Source organism: Arachis hypogaea, chromosome 18, assembly GCF_003086295.3.
Source record: "Arachis hypogaea cultivar Tifrunner chromosome 18, arahy.Tifrunner.gnm2.J5K5, whole genome shotgun sequence".
Lineage (NCBI taxonomy): Eukaryota > Viridiplantae > Streptophyta > Magnoliopsida > Fabales > Fabaceae > Arachis > Arachis hypogaea.
Genome location: NC_092053.1, coordinates 24,916,053 through 24,930,324, shown reverse-complemented (window position 1 = coordinate 24,930,324; position 14,272 = coordinate 24,916,053). Strand labels below are relative to the sequence as shown.

Here is a 14,272-nt window from a genome sequence, read left to right as displayed (position 1 = left end):
TTTTATTTCATTTTACACCATCCATTGACATGTCTACTATTTGCTATCGTAAAAAATTTAATTGATACTTTTTTTTAAGACTAATTAGTCCGAACTAAAAATAATCTTGAGAATTTAATTGTTATTATTTTATTCTAAAAATAATGTTAAGAAAAAAATAATTTTTTTAAAAATATACGTGACAAATAAATTAAAGAAAGAAATATATGTATTATGAATTTTTGTATAACAAGGTTAAAATAAATATTTTTTTATTTTTATACAATTTTCACGTATTGTTTTCAAAATAAATTGTATACATAGTAGTATTTTTCACAAGAAAAAGATGGTATTTATAATTTGTATATCAGATTTATTATGGTTTACAACACTATCCTGAGATATCATATGAAATAATCTGGAACTCTCCTTTTTAGATTGGTTCGTTTGTTTTTACTTTTTTTTTAGTATTTCTTTCTCTATTTTATTTTCACTAAATTATTTTTGTTATCTAGTAAAATATTGAACAATTATCCAAATCGATACCTAAATTTTTTAAAATGGAATACTTTAGTCTTTTTAAGATTTAAAATTTATAAAATATTTTTTGATATTTATTTTCATTAGACGAAACAGTTTCTTTCTGCTAATCACTAACGATAACTGCTGACGTGAAATATTAATTTGCACACGTGGTCATCAAATTTTACGTGTGAAAACTACTAAATAGTCTCTGATGAATTTTAAAAATCTCAAAATAATTTCAAAAAATTTTTAACAATTCTAAAACTATCCCTTCTAATTATTTATATATAATTATTTTTAAATTAATAAATTTAATTTCTAAAATTTTCGATCAAATTATCTCAAATTTAATTATATATATAAGTTTTCTATGTATTTCAAAAAAATAATTATAAATTAATTTTAAAAGACACTATTTTAAAAAAATATTAAATAATTTAAATAAATAAATTCATATTTATTTTTGACTATACAAAATATTAATTTAATTTAATTTAATTTATAATTATCATATTCCATGATCATTCTTTAACGAAGAAGAAGAGAATGAGTTAGTATTATTCAAAGAGATGAAAAAATTTCCCTTTAACATAAAGTTTTTACAAAAACAATTGAGAATATTTATGCAAATGTTTATGAAGATAACAATTTGGAACTTGTGGTGCAATGCAAACCAAGACATCTCCGAATTCAAATTTGCAAGTTTTGGTGAACGGCAAGGTTAATGTAGATCATTTACAAAATTTTAATGTGAAACTCCTGATACTTTGTAATACTTGAAGAAAAAATATCCTACCACATGCAAGTATTATGTTTATGTTTCTTAGAAAATTTTGAGATTCATTAATTATAATGTTACACAAAATATGCTTGCAGTTAAAATTATTTGTGCTACTACAGTTAACAATTTTGCCAAAAAAAATAGATTTTTTTAACTTAGGAATAATTTTCTAAGTTTATTTTAAAAAATATTAAATATATTTGAATAGATTGTTTTGGAATCTTTAAAAAATTTTCGAGGATTATTTTGAGATTTTTTAAACTTTCCAAAAATTGTTTCGTACTTCATCTTGGGAAATATTTGTCCAACTCGAATGTGTAGACACTTAACGGCTATGTGTACGAGTTAACGTTCCATGTCCGCTATCACCATTACTGACTATCAGAAAGGGACTATATTGTTTAACAAAAATAAACGTTGGAGACCGTTATGTGTATTTTAAAACCTGAAGGACTAAAGTGTTTGATTTTAAAAACTTTAGAAATTAATTTGAGTAATTACTCTAAAATATTTTCTCTTACGGTTATATATTTTGCCCTTCTTTTGCCTTTAATACATTAAAGATTACTACCACCAAATATTTTTTTCCTAATTAATCATTGGTATTATTCAGAAATAGGGGCGGCAAATGGTCAAAATCTGTCGGGCCAACCCACATAACTCATTAAAAAAAGTAGGTTGGGTTGAAAATTTGAGACTGTCAAACTTAAAAAGTCCGCCTAACCTGCACTATCTAATTCGTGGGTTTTGGCGGGTTTCAGCAAGGCAGGGCGGACTTCCCCTGCAAGCTAGGAATTTTTTTTTTGTCAAGGTCATTTTTTTACAATTTTTATGATGTTATTGATCTACAAAAGAATGAAAAATGATAATTGAATATGTTCTAAATTATATTTTGGATTATGTTTTATTGATTATAAACTTGAAGATGTTTAATTATATGTTTTGCACAATGTTTGTTTTGCTTTGAACGATATTGGTTTTATTATTTTGTTTCAAAAAACTTAGTTTATGATTATATTTATTACATATTTATAATTATCAAGACTTTAATGTTTGTGAATTTAAAAATTATAATCTTTTTTATATCTTTAATATATAAATTTATTGAAATAGTTGTGAAATTATATATATTGTTTAATATTTAATAGTTTATAAAAAAAAAGAAAAATTTGGCAAATTTGACCCGCCAGCTTGCAGTTAAGCAAAACCAAAAAAGAATTCACGACCGTCTCACTAGGCAAAGTAGAGCGAACCCGCCTACCAAATGTCAGGCTTTTGATGGAACGGAACGTACTTTTCCGTTTGCCACCCCTACCCAGAAGGGTCACGAAAAGAGAGTTTTGTTGGAAAAAAAATTTTTAAGAACATCTTGAAAGTTAACAACTGCATTTTGTTCTAATCCAGAAAAGTACAAATGAAATGGCAGATTGGTTGGCCAAAAAAGGTGTTCGTGGAGATTATGAAGCAGTAAATTAATTACAGTCGCACGCTCCTCTGCTTCGTCTTCTTTAGGATGATTTAGATCAGAGGATTTCTTTTCATCCTTGTATTCTTTTCTTTCCTTTTCTTTTTGTTTTCTTATTAGCTACTGTCCAAAAATAAAAAAACGTAACCCTATATGTATGTTTGTCAAACTCTTGTCCAGATTCATCCACGCTGAAAGTCCTTGAGCCGAAAAGAAGCGATGATACTCTTTCTATACCGTTATGTCTTGATAAAAAAAAATTATAAGATTTTTTTAATGTCTAAATACAATTAGTATTAGTGTGCAAAATTTTATTTATTATTTATAATTTTAAATGAATTTAGAAATAATTTGAGTATTGATTATTAACAAAAATCATCTAAAATAATTTATAGAATTAAAATATAAAAAATATTTTATCTAAACCATATATATTGTGTCGTATATTTAACAAAAATTTAAAATTAATATATTTATGTGTCGTCCTATCTATGTGGGTCTCTATGCTCTATGCCAATAATTCTTCTTTAGTTGGACAAGATTTTTCACCAATCAAGATCGATGTGAATCACGGGACATATTTGGTAACACTTAACAAGAAGAAATACAGAAAAACTAGTCTAATTTGACGTGTCTGTTAATAATTTGACTAATCTCCTTTTATGTCAGTAATTTCACTAATTTCCTTTTACGTCAACATGAAATCCTTCTATATTTGCAAGACGTAACATCTTTTACTTTTACTATTTTCTTGGTGCAGTTTTTCCCTTAACAAACATGAATCTAGAGTCACACATGAGATATAGGTTGTGCTTAAATTATATAAAATTTATTAATTTGTGCCTTTTGAAATGGGGCATTTGATTGCCAAACCGTATCAGACTACCAGTTCAACTGGCTCACCAATTTTTTACCAATTCATAATAACAGAATTTTTTTTTTTTTGGTCATATATCAGACCAGCCAAGAGACTGATTTTTAATTAATCCAATTAAACCAAGTAACCACGAGTTCAATACTGAAAAATACTATTCTCTCTGAGAGTTGAATCAAATCCAATTCGATTTGTCGTGTTTCTACTAACAAAACCCGAATATCATGAGTTCAATCGACACAAACAAACAAACAGAAAAAGTAGAAAAATGAAAGAAAAAACAAACTAGTATGTAAATAGAGTCACCTTTACTCTAGAATCCCTTTCCTTTCGTCTCTCTTTCTCTAAATCTTCACCAGCAGATACACCCTAAGGCACAAACTGATACACCTTTAGGGCCCTAAGGCAATGCTTACTACATACAAAGAATTTATGGTTACTCCATACAAAGAATTTTATTATGCAACTGAAGTCTAATTGAAATGGCACATTAACATGTCTCTTAAAATGCTGCACCCGAATTCGAACTTCGATAAGACCAAGTGATAAGCGAATTTGTGATGTAATTACCTAGAATTAAGAACTGTTTAATTCATCTGACTAAAAAGAAAAATAGAATTTTATTATGTGACTCCATTTTTGGCAACAATACCACTCAAATCACAATTTCATGCTGATGCACCTAAAGACTAAAATTCAACCATTTCCACAAGTGATGAAATAGTGAAGCGTCTTAATAGTGTGACAAGAGAATGCACATAGAGATCATCATCATCATCATCATCTTCCCAGTGATAATTACTGTATCATCATAAAGTTAACAAGAAGAGGAAGGAAAATGTTCTCCCCAGTATTCTAACAGCTTAAGGCTGATAATATAAGCTTCATCATAAGAATGACATATATTAGAAATTACAGTTGTAAGTGGCAACAAAATACATGTGATGATGATCTCATAAAGTTGAGGGGGGAGATAAGATTCCTAAGCTATTCAGTTACCTAACACGGCGACAGCCGACAGGTGGCATTTTGCGAGGGGTCGCTGTACAGGCAAAATAGAGAGGGTAAAAAAGAAAAAAAAAGAATCAAATATTCTTAAATGATGCTGTTGCGGCATCAAGCTCTACAACTCTCAACGCCCAGAAACGAATAATGAATTGGTTATCTGGTTGCCTTCAGCTTGGAGTCTCCTCATCTTCGCCTTGTCTAGGCGAGCTCGTCTAACCGCCTCTTGAATTTGGCGGTCGTGGTCTTTCAACATCTGGTCCATGTTGCTTGATGGAACTAGCAATGGACCAGAATAATGAATTTTAGGACCCTTGGAGCCATAACCAACCTGCGGTCGAAAAGGGGAGAGGAGGGGAGAGAAGAGGAGATAGACCAAAATTGCATTTTAGGTCGAAGTCCATAGAACATCGAAATACAGAAAGATGAGAAACTCAAGGTGCGTTTGGTTTGCATTTTTACTTTTTCTTTTAATTTTCAGTATTTTCTCCTTTCTGGATTTTGTGAAAGAAAAAAAGTACACAGTGAAAATAATAAAATCTTGTTTTCTATTTTCACCTTTTTTTTTCTTTTTTCTTCACAAAATTCTAAAAACAGAAAACGCTGAAAATGAAAACGCAAACCAAACACACTCTAGGATCTGTTTGTTTTCTGTTTCCGTTTCTTGTTCTCAGTTTTAGTTTGACAAATGTTACCTTTGTTTACAATCTATTCCTTTTTTTTTTGGATTTTGGAAGGAACTAATTAAAAAAAATATTTTTCTTGTTTTTACTGATTCCTTCACCAAATCCTAGAAACAAAGTGGTTGAAAACAAGGTGACATTTTTATTATTAATACTTAAAAACAAGAAATTAAAACAAAAACAAAAAACATTCTGAACAACTTACAAGAACTGGGTCTTTGTTGTTGACTCTCCCTTCTTCCTTTTGAGGAGCATGTGCATGATGCTTCTGATCCTGCTGCATCAATGATTCAGAGGGCTCTTTGAAGGATCCTGGGAACCTGCTTATTATTTTTGGAGCTTCCACTTGCGACGATCCAGACCTTTCTCTCCGATCATCAGACAACATACTTCTTCTAGCCGCAACTAAGCCAGATATTGTTGATAAGTCGCCACCACCCCCCATTGAAATCTTCGGAGCATCATCCTGGTTCTTCCCGGCTTTAGCCCACGCAGCACGGTGAGTCAGCGGACCTGAATGGGAGGCTCTTTTATGCTGATGAACCTGGGGATCCGCACTGACTTCTGCAGCTTGTGATGGCCTAGGAGGATCAATGGGAAATCCAGAAGCAACTTCTTCTGGGTGAGGGTTAAACTTCTCACTCCTGCTTTGAGAATTGGCATAACTTTGTCTCTTCTGTAAACAGTTATTTACATTTCGATAGAACAAATACAGAGGTCAACAAAACGAAGGAGACTATCGAACATAATTTACGGAGATTAAAGATTCAGCATAAGAGTAAAAAATAACAATTTCAAAAGATGTGGTAGTACAGGTAGAAGAGCATCTAGTAGTGTATCACCTTGTTCATTGTTGACTATTGCATGGATTTACCAAGTTTAAGGTATTCCAAGTTGCTTCAAAGATGCTTTCATTATGAGTTAAATTATAAACGCCCAAGAAAATCTTAATCTATCTTTTTTCGTTTTTCCCCCTAGTTTTACTCCTAAGATGACATTCAATTGATGGCACAACAGCAAAATACATTCCTTTACAGCAAAGTATAACGGATGTCGGCGAATGGAATATCATTAAGCACACAGCATCGACTAGTCCCTATTACTTAGTTGGGTTAAGAATTATCATTAGTTATGAGCATACCTGCATTGAAGAGACAAGTTCAGCATTGGCATCTGGTGCAGGTACGGCTCGTGATTCTCTTGCACCTCTTCTCTCATGGTCATGTTTCTGTCCCTTGTTTCCTGCTGCTCCTTGCCTGGAAACACCGTAATTGAAACCATGAATGAAATTCTAACACTAAATTAATAATTAGATATACAGCACACTTATGATGAACAAAACATAAGACAGGTATGTTGGAAAGAAAGAACCGACATAGTGACAAAGATGCAACAATAACTATAGTTTTGTTTAACTAATTGATTTAAAATATCTTTGAAATCTACACCCAAACACAAACACACCCTGCAAAACATACATTTACTGAAATGGAAGCATACCTTCTAGCCTCTTCATCCCTTACTTTAGCATCAAACTCTTTGCTAGGCGGATACTTTGGTAAGATTGAAGGATCGCAAGGAAGAGGTTTCGTTGAGAAGAACTGAATTGAAAGTATACCAAAAGGAGAGCGTCATAAGCTACAACATTTAAGTTTGAAAACAGTAGTTTACTGCATAAAGTAGATTAATTTGCAGTGTATAAATTAATTCTGCCATATAAATGTCGTTGACGAAATATTAATGTGTACTTAGAATAATATGCATGAATATATAACTAATGCATGAGCATGGATTTCTTTATTAGAACTTTTTGGACAAGAAAAAGAAACTTATGGAAGATAAGGTATCCACACTGGAAAAAAAAAGTAATAAAAAGAAAGAAGAAAATCTCCAAGGTTGCAACTCTTAGGGGAACCTTCAACCAAAGTTTGAAAAATAAACACCAATATCTACTTGTATGCACTAACAGAGCAGCAGTGCATTTAATTGTTGAAAACGTAAAAGGAGACAAGAACTTCACACCTCACTCCTTAAAGCAGATGCTGCAGTTCCACGATCAGCAGGATCTATGGATAAAAGGGTCTCTATCAGTTGTATTGCAGGTGCAGGAAAGTCCTTGAATGTTTCAGAAACACAACGCCTATAGGGCTGTTGAGGCTTAAATATTGTCGCATGAGGTAACTTTGACTTTCTCCAATAATCCTCAGATGGTGAACCGCAAAGCTTAAAAATTTTATGTAATTGCTCCACCTACAAGACAGAAAATTGAGGTTTCTAATAATCTTGTTTCACCATCAAGCTTCTTGAGCTTAGAGAGTATTTTTCATCTGCTTGCTACCAATATATCATTGCTTTAAATTTATAATTGGTGTTTAATAAGTTTCGAAAACACATCACATGAAACACAAGATGAAAAGCAGAAAAATACAGAGATACTGCATTTAAATTTTGAACCGAAACATTTAAGCATGCAGACCTCAGTTCTTCCAGGCATTATTGGCTTGCCGGCATACAGCTCGGCAAGTATGCAACCCGTGCTCCATAAGTCTACAGCGGTGCCATAGTAAGTGGCTCCAAGTAAAAGCTCTGGCGGCCGATACCAAAGCGTGACAACTCGGCTTGTCAATGGTTGAATTTGATTGGGATCAAAAAAGCTTGCTAAACCAAAGTCTGCAATCTTCAAGATTCCATTATTGTCAATCAAAAGATTGGAACCCTTAATGTCGCGGTGGAGAACTCCACAGTTGTGGCAGTGATCAAGTCCACGTAGAAGTTGCTGCATGTAACATTTAACCTGCCAATTTCAAACTCAAAATTAAATCTCCTTGATTATCTTTGTGGAAATCTAATACCATCAATGAATTCTCTTCCAAGTCTTAATAGGTTCTTTTTCCAAACCCAAAGACATAGTTAAAACTTGGTGATATTTTTTAGTTGTTTATTAAATCACTAAATCTTAATCTAGAGAGAGAGAGAGAGAGAGAGAGAAGCTTCCAAAATTACCTGTGCTTCTGTAAACTTCAGTCCTGGATGTGATGCGAGCCCAGCCAAGTCATGTTCCATGTACTCAAAAACAAGGTATAAGCTGCATGACATCCTAGATGTAACCAAGCCTTCCAATTTTATGACATTTGGATGATCAAGCCTACGCAGAATGTGAATTTCCCTTGCCATGAAGCGAACACTCTCAGGCTCAAGATTATCAAACCTCACTTTTTTCAGAGCAACAATCTTTCTTTGTTCAAGATCACGAGCTCTATAAACATTACTATAAGTTCCTTGGCCAATCTACACAGAAAAGGGTGAAAAGTTAGTCATGGCAGAAAAGTATCAAGAAGGTAATATTGATATCTTAAAATTTTTCTTGTTCCAACTCCAATTTCAGCTGAAATGGACCATAACATGAATTCAATAATGCATATAAAGGAAACAAAATCTGCTGCCGAGATTGCTGGCCTTGTCATTACCAACATGAAGCAGTAAAACACCAATCATACCTTCATTAGCGCTTCACAGTCAATCATCAATAAAATTCCAGAATTTTGTGCAAAATATTGTACAATGAGATCATGGAGATCAAATATCATGTTAACAAGAAACCTTGAAAAACATAAGAAAACAGCAAGGAGGGTTGGAACTTGGAAGACAGGGTTAAATCCTACTAGAGATAGTTTCTCTACCAATAGTTATACATTACCTAAATTGAGCATGAAAATAACAGAAATATGTCAATTCACTATCTAAAGTTAGTAGAAACTAGACAATTATGTTAGAGAAGTCAACCTAGCATCATGGCAACTTTACATACTCAAAAAAATAAGGAAATGGGGAAGCTGGTTTCTCATTTTCAAAAATAACAAAATAGGGGGCACAAAGATCAGGGGAAAAATACTCAGAAATATATTTGAAAACATTAAAATTCAAATCAATAGTCTACAAGGTAAAAACACATTATCCACATATAAAGAAAGATTGGTCAATATGCAATAAGCTAGGTAGCCAGATAAAGGAAAGAAGCAATACTTTATCCAACTTCTCAAAAGAATCTGCACGCCGAGGCAACCATCCTTTGATAGCCTCTCCAGCCACTGCAGCCAGCCATGAGGGCCATCCAGCTGCAACATGCTCTCCTTCCATGGCCTTGGGAACGGTACCAATTGCCGGATGTGGAGCTACAACATATTCCATTTTCTCCCTCTTCCTCTCAAAATTATCAGCTTGCACACGAACGGCTCCGTTCCCTTGCTTATCAATCAATCCAACCCTCGGATCATTGCTATCGTACCTATCCTTCACTCGATACGATTCCTCCCTCCTCGATGAAGCTCCCCTAGCTACACGCAAATCCGACACGGCCTTGCCCGATAAACGCTCCCTCGGACTCTCCTTACTGTCCTCAATGGCAGAGGGCTTGCAACACATGCCCCCCATTATGCACACCAAACACCCTCTCCCCCAAAAACCAATCTCCAAATCTCAATGTTTCAACCCTTCAACAGCATTTCCAATATTCTACCCTAGCATCATTCACTTCTAATAACCATAACCACCCAAAAAAAATCCACAAACCCTTCCCCAAATGTCACACCAACAAAGCTAAAATGCAATATTAACAACACATAGCAAGCCAGTACTCTTTACCAACCCAAAATTTAGTCACAAATCAGGAAACACAATATACCCAACAAATCCAAATAAACCCGATAAAATAAACAATCTATCTAGCAGTAAAAGCCCTCAATTTCAACAAATCAAGCCTCACAAATCTAAAAATTACAACTTTACTGTACCCCAGTTGAAGCAAAACCATCAAAACTTCAAAATAAGGGTTATTCTGCAGAGCAAAACCAAATTTCCAAGTGAAAACCTAAAATTTTCTGATCCAGGAGATAGAAAAGCTTGCAAATTTACAAACATCAAAACAGATCCTCAGAACCTTCTGAAAGTGAGCTCCCAAGGCATGGTTATGGAGCCTCTGAAGGATTTGCAAGAACCCAGAGAAAGAGAAATTAAAAAAAAAGGGTATGATTGAAAACTCAGGAATGGATGGAGAGAAAAAGCAAGGAAGCCATGGATCTAGGGCATAACACAAGACAGATTTGAGAGAATGATGGTAGAGTGTGTCTTGGAAGATGAAGAAAGCGAACAAACATGGTAAAAAAAGATTCAATAATAATAATAATAATAAGATTTATATTTAAATATTTGCATTATTTTATTATAAGTATAAGTACTAATAAGTAAATGCGTGACATCAATATATGAAAAAGTTTAGTTAGGAAAATAATAAATAATTAAATGTTGTCGCGGCGCATATTTATGTTGCAAAGAGGGAGTGTCCCCTGCACTGCAGCTTTGTGTGAAGAGAGAGAGAGAGAAACTCTGTCAAATACACAGTGCATCAAGACATTCCTCGTCTTCTTCATATACTGCCACGCGCCCGCACAATTTTACTGCTATGGCAAATTAACATTAATATTAATATTAATTATATCAAATTTAATTTTAATGTATTCAAAATATAAATTATTTAATTATTTTATATTATTAATAATATATTAAAATTATATTCTAATATATAATATAATAATATTTTTTAAAAAATTTAATCGGTCGAATTAAGATAAGCATTCTTAATCATGGACAAAACGTATACGTTCAACTCTTGCAAGAAAACATATTTAATTGTTTGACTCTTATTCTCCATTTAATATAGTGTATTATTGCATAAAAATAATTATTTGTACAACAAAAAAATTATTTTTACATCTATTAATTTTTTGTTTTTGTTATATTTATTATTTACTACTATTTATAAAAAAAGTAATTTAATTGAATAATATATAAATAATTTATGTTATTAATATATGAAATTTACACTTATGATCTTTTACCAAATTTGAAATACTTGTTTAATAGGTATATAAATTGTTAGTGATACAAGCTTTTATATATTATTGATGGAAACTGTTTCTAGAATCATTTGATTATATATAATTTACACAATCAAAATCATTTTTTTCCTACAATCAAAATCATTTGATTCTCATTAAAGTTAGGGGTGTGCATGGGCCGGGTGAAACCGGGTTTGATGTGACCCAGACCCGACCCGAAATATATACCGGGCCTATTTGTTAGACCCGAACCCGACCCTAGACCCGATGAAACCTATACACTTTCGGGCCACGATTATACCGGATAAAAACCGGGTGAAAACCGGGCCGTTAATATTATATTACCTTGATACCTTCTTATAAGTTAGCAAGTAAAAATATCCAAATTTCCAAGACTCCAACCATTATTTGACATAGTAAAATTCACTTAGAAAAATATAATAAGAACTAACTCTTCTCTAAAATTAAAGTATAACCATAATCAATACTAATATTGCCTAATAACACCAAATATTTAAATCAATACAAGTAACACAAGTTTATGCATTAGTCTAAAGTCTTATGCATTTTAAACATAAAACATTAACTTATAGTCTTATATATAATGACTAATAACACAAAATATTAAGGTTTACAATACTTAAATTTCACATAATAATAGCCATCATCCATCACTAATAACACAAAATATTAATTGTGTATGATGACCGGGCCACCGAGCCGATTTCGGGTGACCCGAGCTATGGCCCGGACCCGACCCGAAATAATGACCGGGTCTACTTTTGAGACCCATACCCGGCCCTAGACCCGATGAAATCACATCAAATTAGCCCCAAAGTGTTCGGGACCGGGCCGGATCTTCGGGCCGGGCCGGGTCATGCACACCCCTAATTAAAGTTATCTCAAAATCTTATCAAAACAATTTAAGGCATGATTAATTAATAATATAGAGTACTTTATATCCATAATATATTAAAATAGTCTTACCGTGTATTCAAGTTTTTTTAGTAATTAAATTGGTTTAATCTCAATAAAAATTAGTTTTATTAGTAAAAGTATGAATAATATATGTTTAACTTATTATCTCTACTAAGGTTAATATTTGTATTTCGCATTTTTTTTCTATAAATTTTTTTTATCGTTATTTTTTATTGTTTTTGTTGTTAGTTATTACTTTTTTTGTTCCTCATTTTCCTGATAATTTTGTAGAGAAGAAGAAAATGACGATGAAGAAAGAAAATTTTAAATTTGACAAAAAAAATTAATATTGATATTTCTTAATTTTGGCACTGAAATTTTGCTACAAAAATATAAAAATGTTTTCTTTGATAATATTACATTTTTTTTATTTTTTTTATTTTTCTTTCTTTCTTTTTCTCATGTTTTTACTTCTTTTTTTAAGAGCATTACTTCTCATGTTAGATTTAAATAAAAATGTCTATATTGTGTTGCAATCTTATTTAATTGAAAGAATGTAGGTTCATACTTATTAGATTAAATTATTGTCAAAAAAGTCACCAAAAAAAATTATTGTCAGAAACAAAAATAGCATTGAAATTTAAATACAATAATACAAAATGTAGAAAATAATTACATAATAAAAGATTACACTTTTACATTGACTCTATAAAATGAAATAAAATAGCACCAAATTAACATCAGAAGTTTAGTAATATGACACAAAATATTGAATCTTTCTAAAAAAATATTACAGATTCAATGAATTGAATGCTTAATTCATATATAAAACAACACATAAAATTCTAAAAAATAACAGTAAATATCTTCACTCTAATACCAAAATTTTTAACTAAATGATATGATAACTAAGAATTTATTTCATAAAGACTTGAATTACAAATTCACAACTTCTAAATAAAAAAGAGAATAAGTGAAAAAATATATATAGATAATACAATGAAATTAAGCAACATAGTTGCAAAAATTCAAAAGAAAATAAACAGTAACATTTACGTATAAGAAGAAGACGATATATATGATATATAAAAAAATACATAAATTTCTAAAAAATAGCACCAAAATATCTTATTTTAATATTGAAAATTCCAACTATGATATCGATAATAATGATGACGACGATAACGATAACGATAACGATAATGATAATGATGGTAATGATAATGAAGGAGTATGAGAAAAAAATAAAAAAGAAAAAAAAAAGGAGAAAGTAGTATTGATAATGATGATAACGAAAAAGAAAAGAAAAAATATGTTTAAAGATGAAAAAACTGTGCACACAATAAATAATGCCTAATGTAAAAAATAATTATAACAAATTGGTTGGATTTGATTAGATAATTCACTTGCTAGTAAAATTTTCTGATATTAAAATTAGTCTTTCTCAAAAGTTATATACTTTGAACAAAAATTTAAGTGGATAGATTTCATTTTGATATTTATATTCATGTCAAGTTACAAATATTGAGTTTTATTTGAATGTTGTTTATGTTCCATATTACTTTTAAGTTCTTTCCAAATGCATAAGCCAAGAAAGATTTCTTCAAAGTTCATTTAAATTTCCAAATACTTGTTTTTGAAATATATATTTAAAAAAAGTTGAGCTAATTCTAAAAGTAACATTTTAATTTTCCTTGGTAATTAAGTTAAAGAAAAGAAATCATGGATGCGTGGGGTGTAGATGCTTAAAAGGAGCGTGGATATGGATGCACACAATATTTTAACATAAGAAAGTGAATGTAAGGAGTAAGGGGTTGTTTGGGTCATTCAAAGTCATTGGCTTTTCCACTGCACTAAGAAGTAAGAAGTAGTAATCAGTAATCACTTCATTTTCATAAACTTTCTTAATTGCATTTCTATGGGGTTGACGCACTTCTCCCACACTCACACTGTAACAAGTTAAGAACCCAAAACTATTCCTGCTGGGCCCCACTTATTCCTCTTTTCACGGCCCACCCTTCGATTATTCTTCCATCATCTAACGGTAGATAACTACATACATATATATTCCATCATCTAATTATTCTTTGCTCCTTTGTCGTTTCAATATGCTATAAATAAATCAATAACCTAATACTAGTTATATAC

At 31.4% G+C, this 14,272-nt stretch overlaps 1 protein-coding gene across 2 annotated transcripts; it reads right to left on the bottom strand.

Annotated features, from left to right (window-relative positions):
- Window positions 1-4,225: 4,225 nt before the first annotated feature.
- Window positions 4,226-10,712, bottom strand: LOC112772335 (probable serine/threonine-protein kinase At1g54610). Of its 2 annotated transcripts, XM_025817257.3 has the most exons (9): window positions 10,249-10,710; window positions 9,336-10,146; window positions 8,316-8,600; window positions 7,789-8,106; window positions 7,335-7,562; window positions 6,813-6,913; window positions 6,454-6,568; window positions 5,518-5,988; window positions 4,226-4,960 (listed from the first exon to the last, which is right to left on the bottom strand). In XM_025817257.3, the coding sequence occupies exons 2-9, from the start codon at window positions 9,741-9,743 to the stop codon at window positions 4,757-4,759; spliced, it is 2,130 nt and encodes a 709-aa protein (XP_025673042.1). In that variant the 5' UTR covers window positions 9,744-10,146; window positions 10,249-10,710; the 3' UTR covers window positions 4,226-4,756. The 2 variants fall into 2 exon arrangements, with proteins under 2 accessions (XP_025673042.1, XP_025673041.1); XM_025817256.3 differs by having other exon boundaries at window positions 9,336-10,712.
- Window positions 10,713-14,272: the final 3,560 nt, after the last annotated feature.

Excerpts from the sequence above, each read along its gene's own strand:
- LOC112772335 (XM_025817256.3), bottom strand. The coding sequence starts at position 9,743 with ATGGGGGGCATGTGTTGCAAGCCCTCTGCCATTGAGGACAGTAAGGAG. Across the intron at positions 6,914-7,334 it reads CATCTGCTTTAAGGAGTGAG|TTCTTCTCAACGAAACCTCT; the intron begins GTGTGAAGTTCT and ends CTTTCAATTCAG. Across the intron at positions 5,989-6,453 it reads AACTTGTCTCTTCAATGCAG|AAGAGACAAAGTTATGCCAA; the intron begins GTATGCTCATAA and ends AACTGTTTACAG.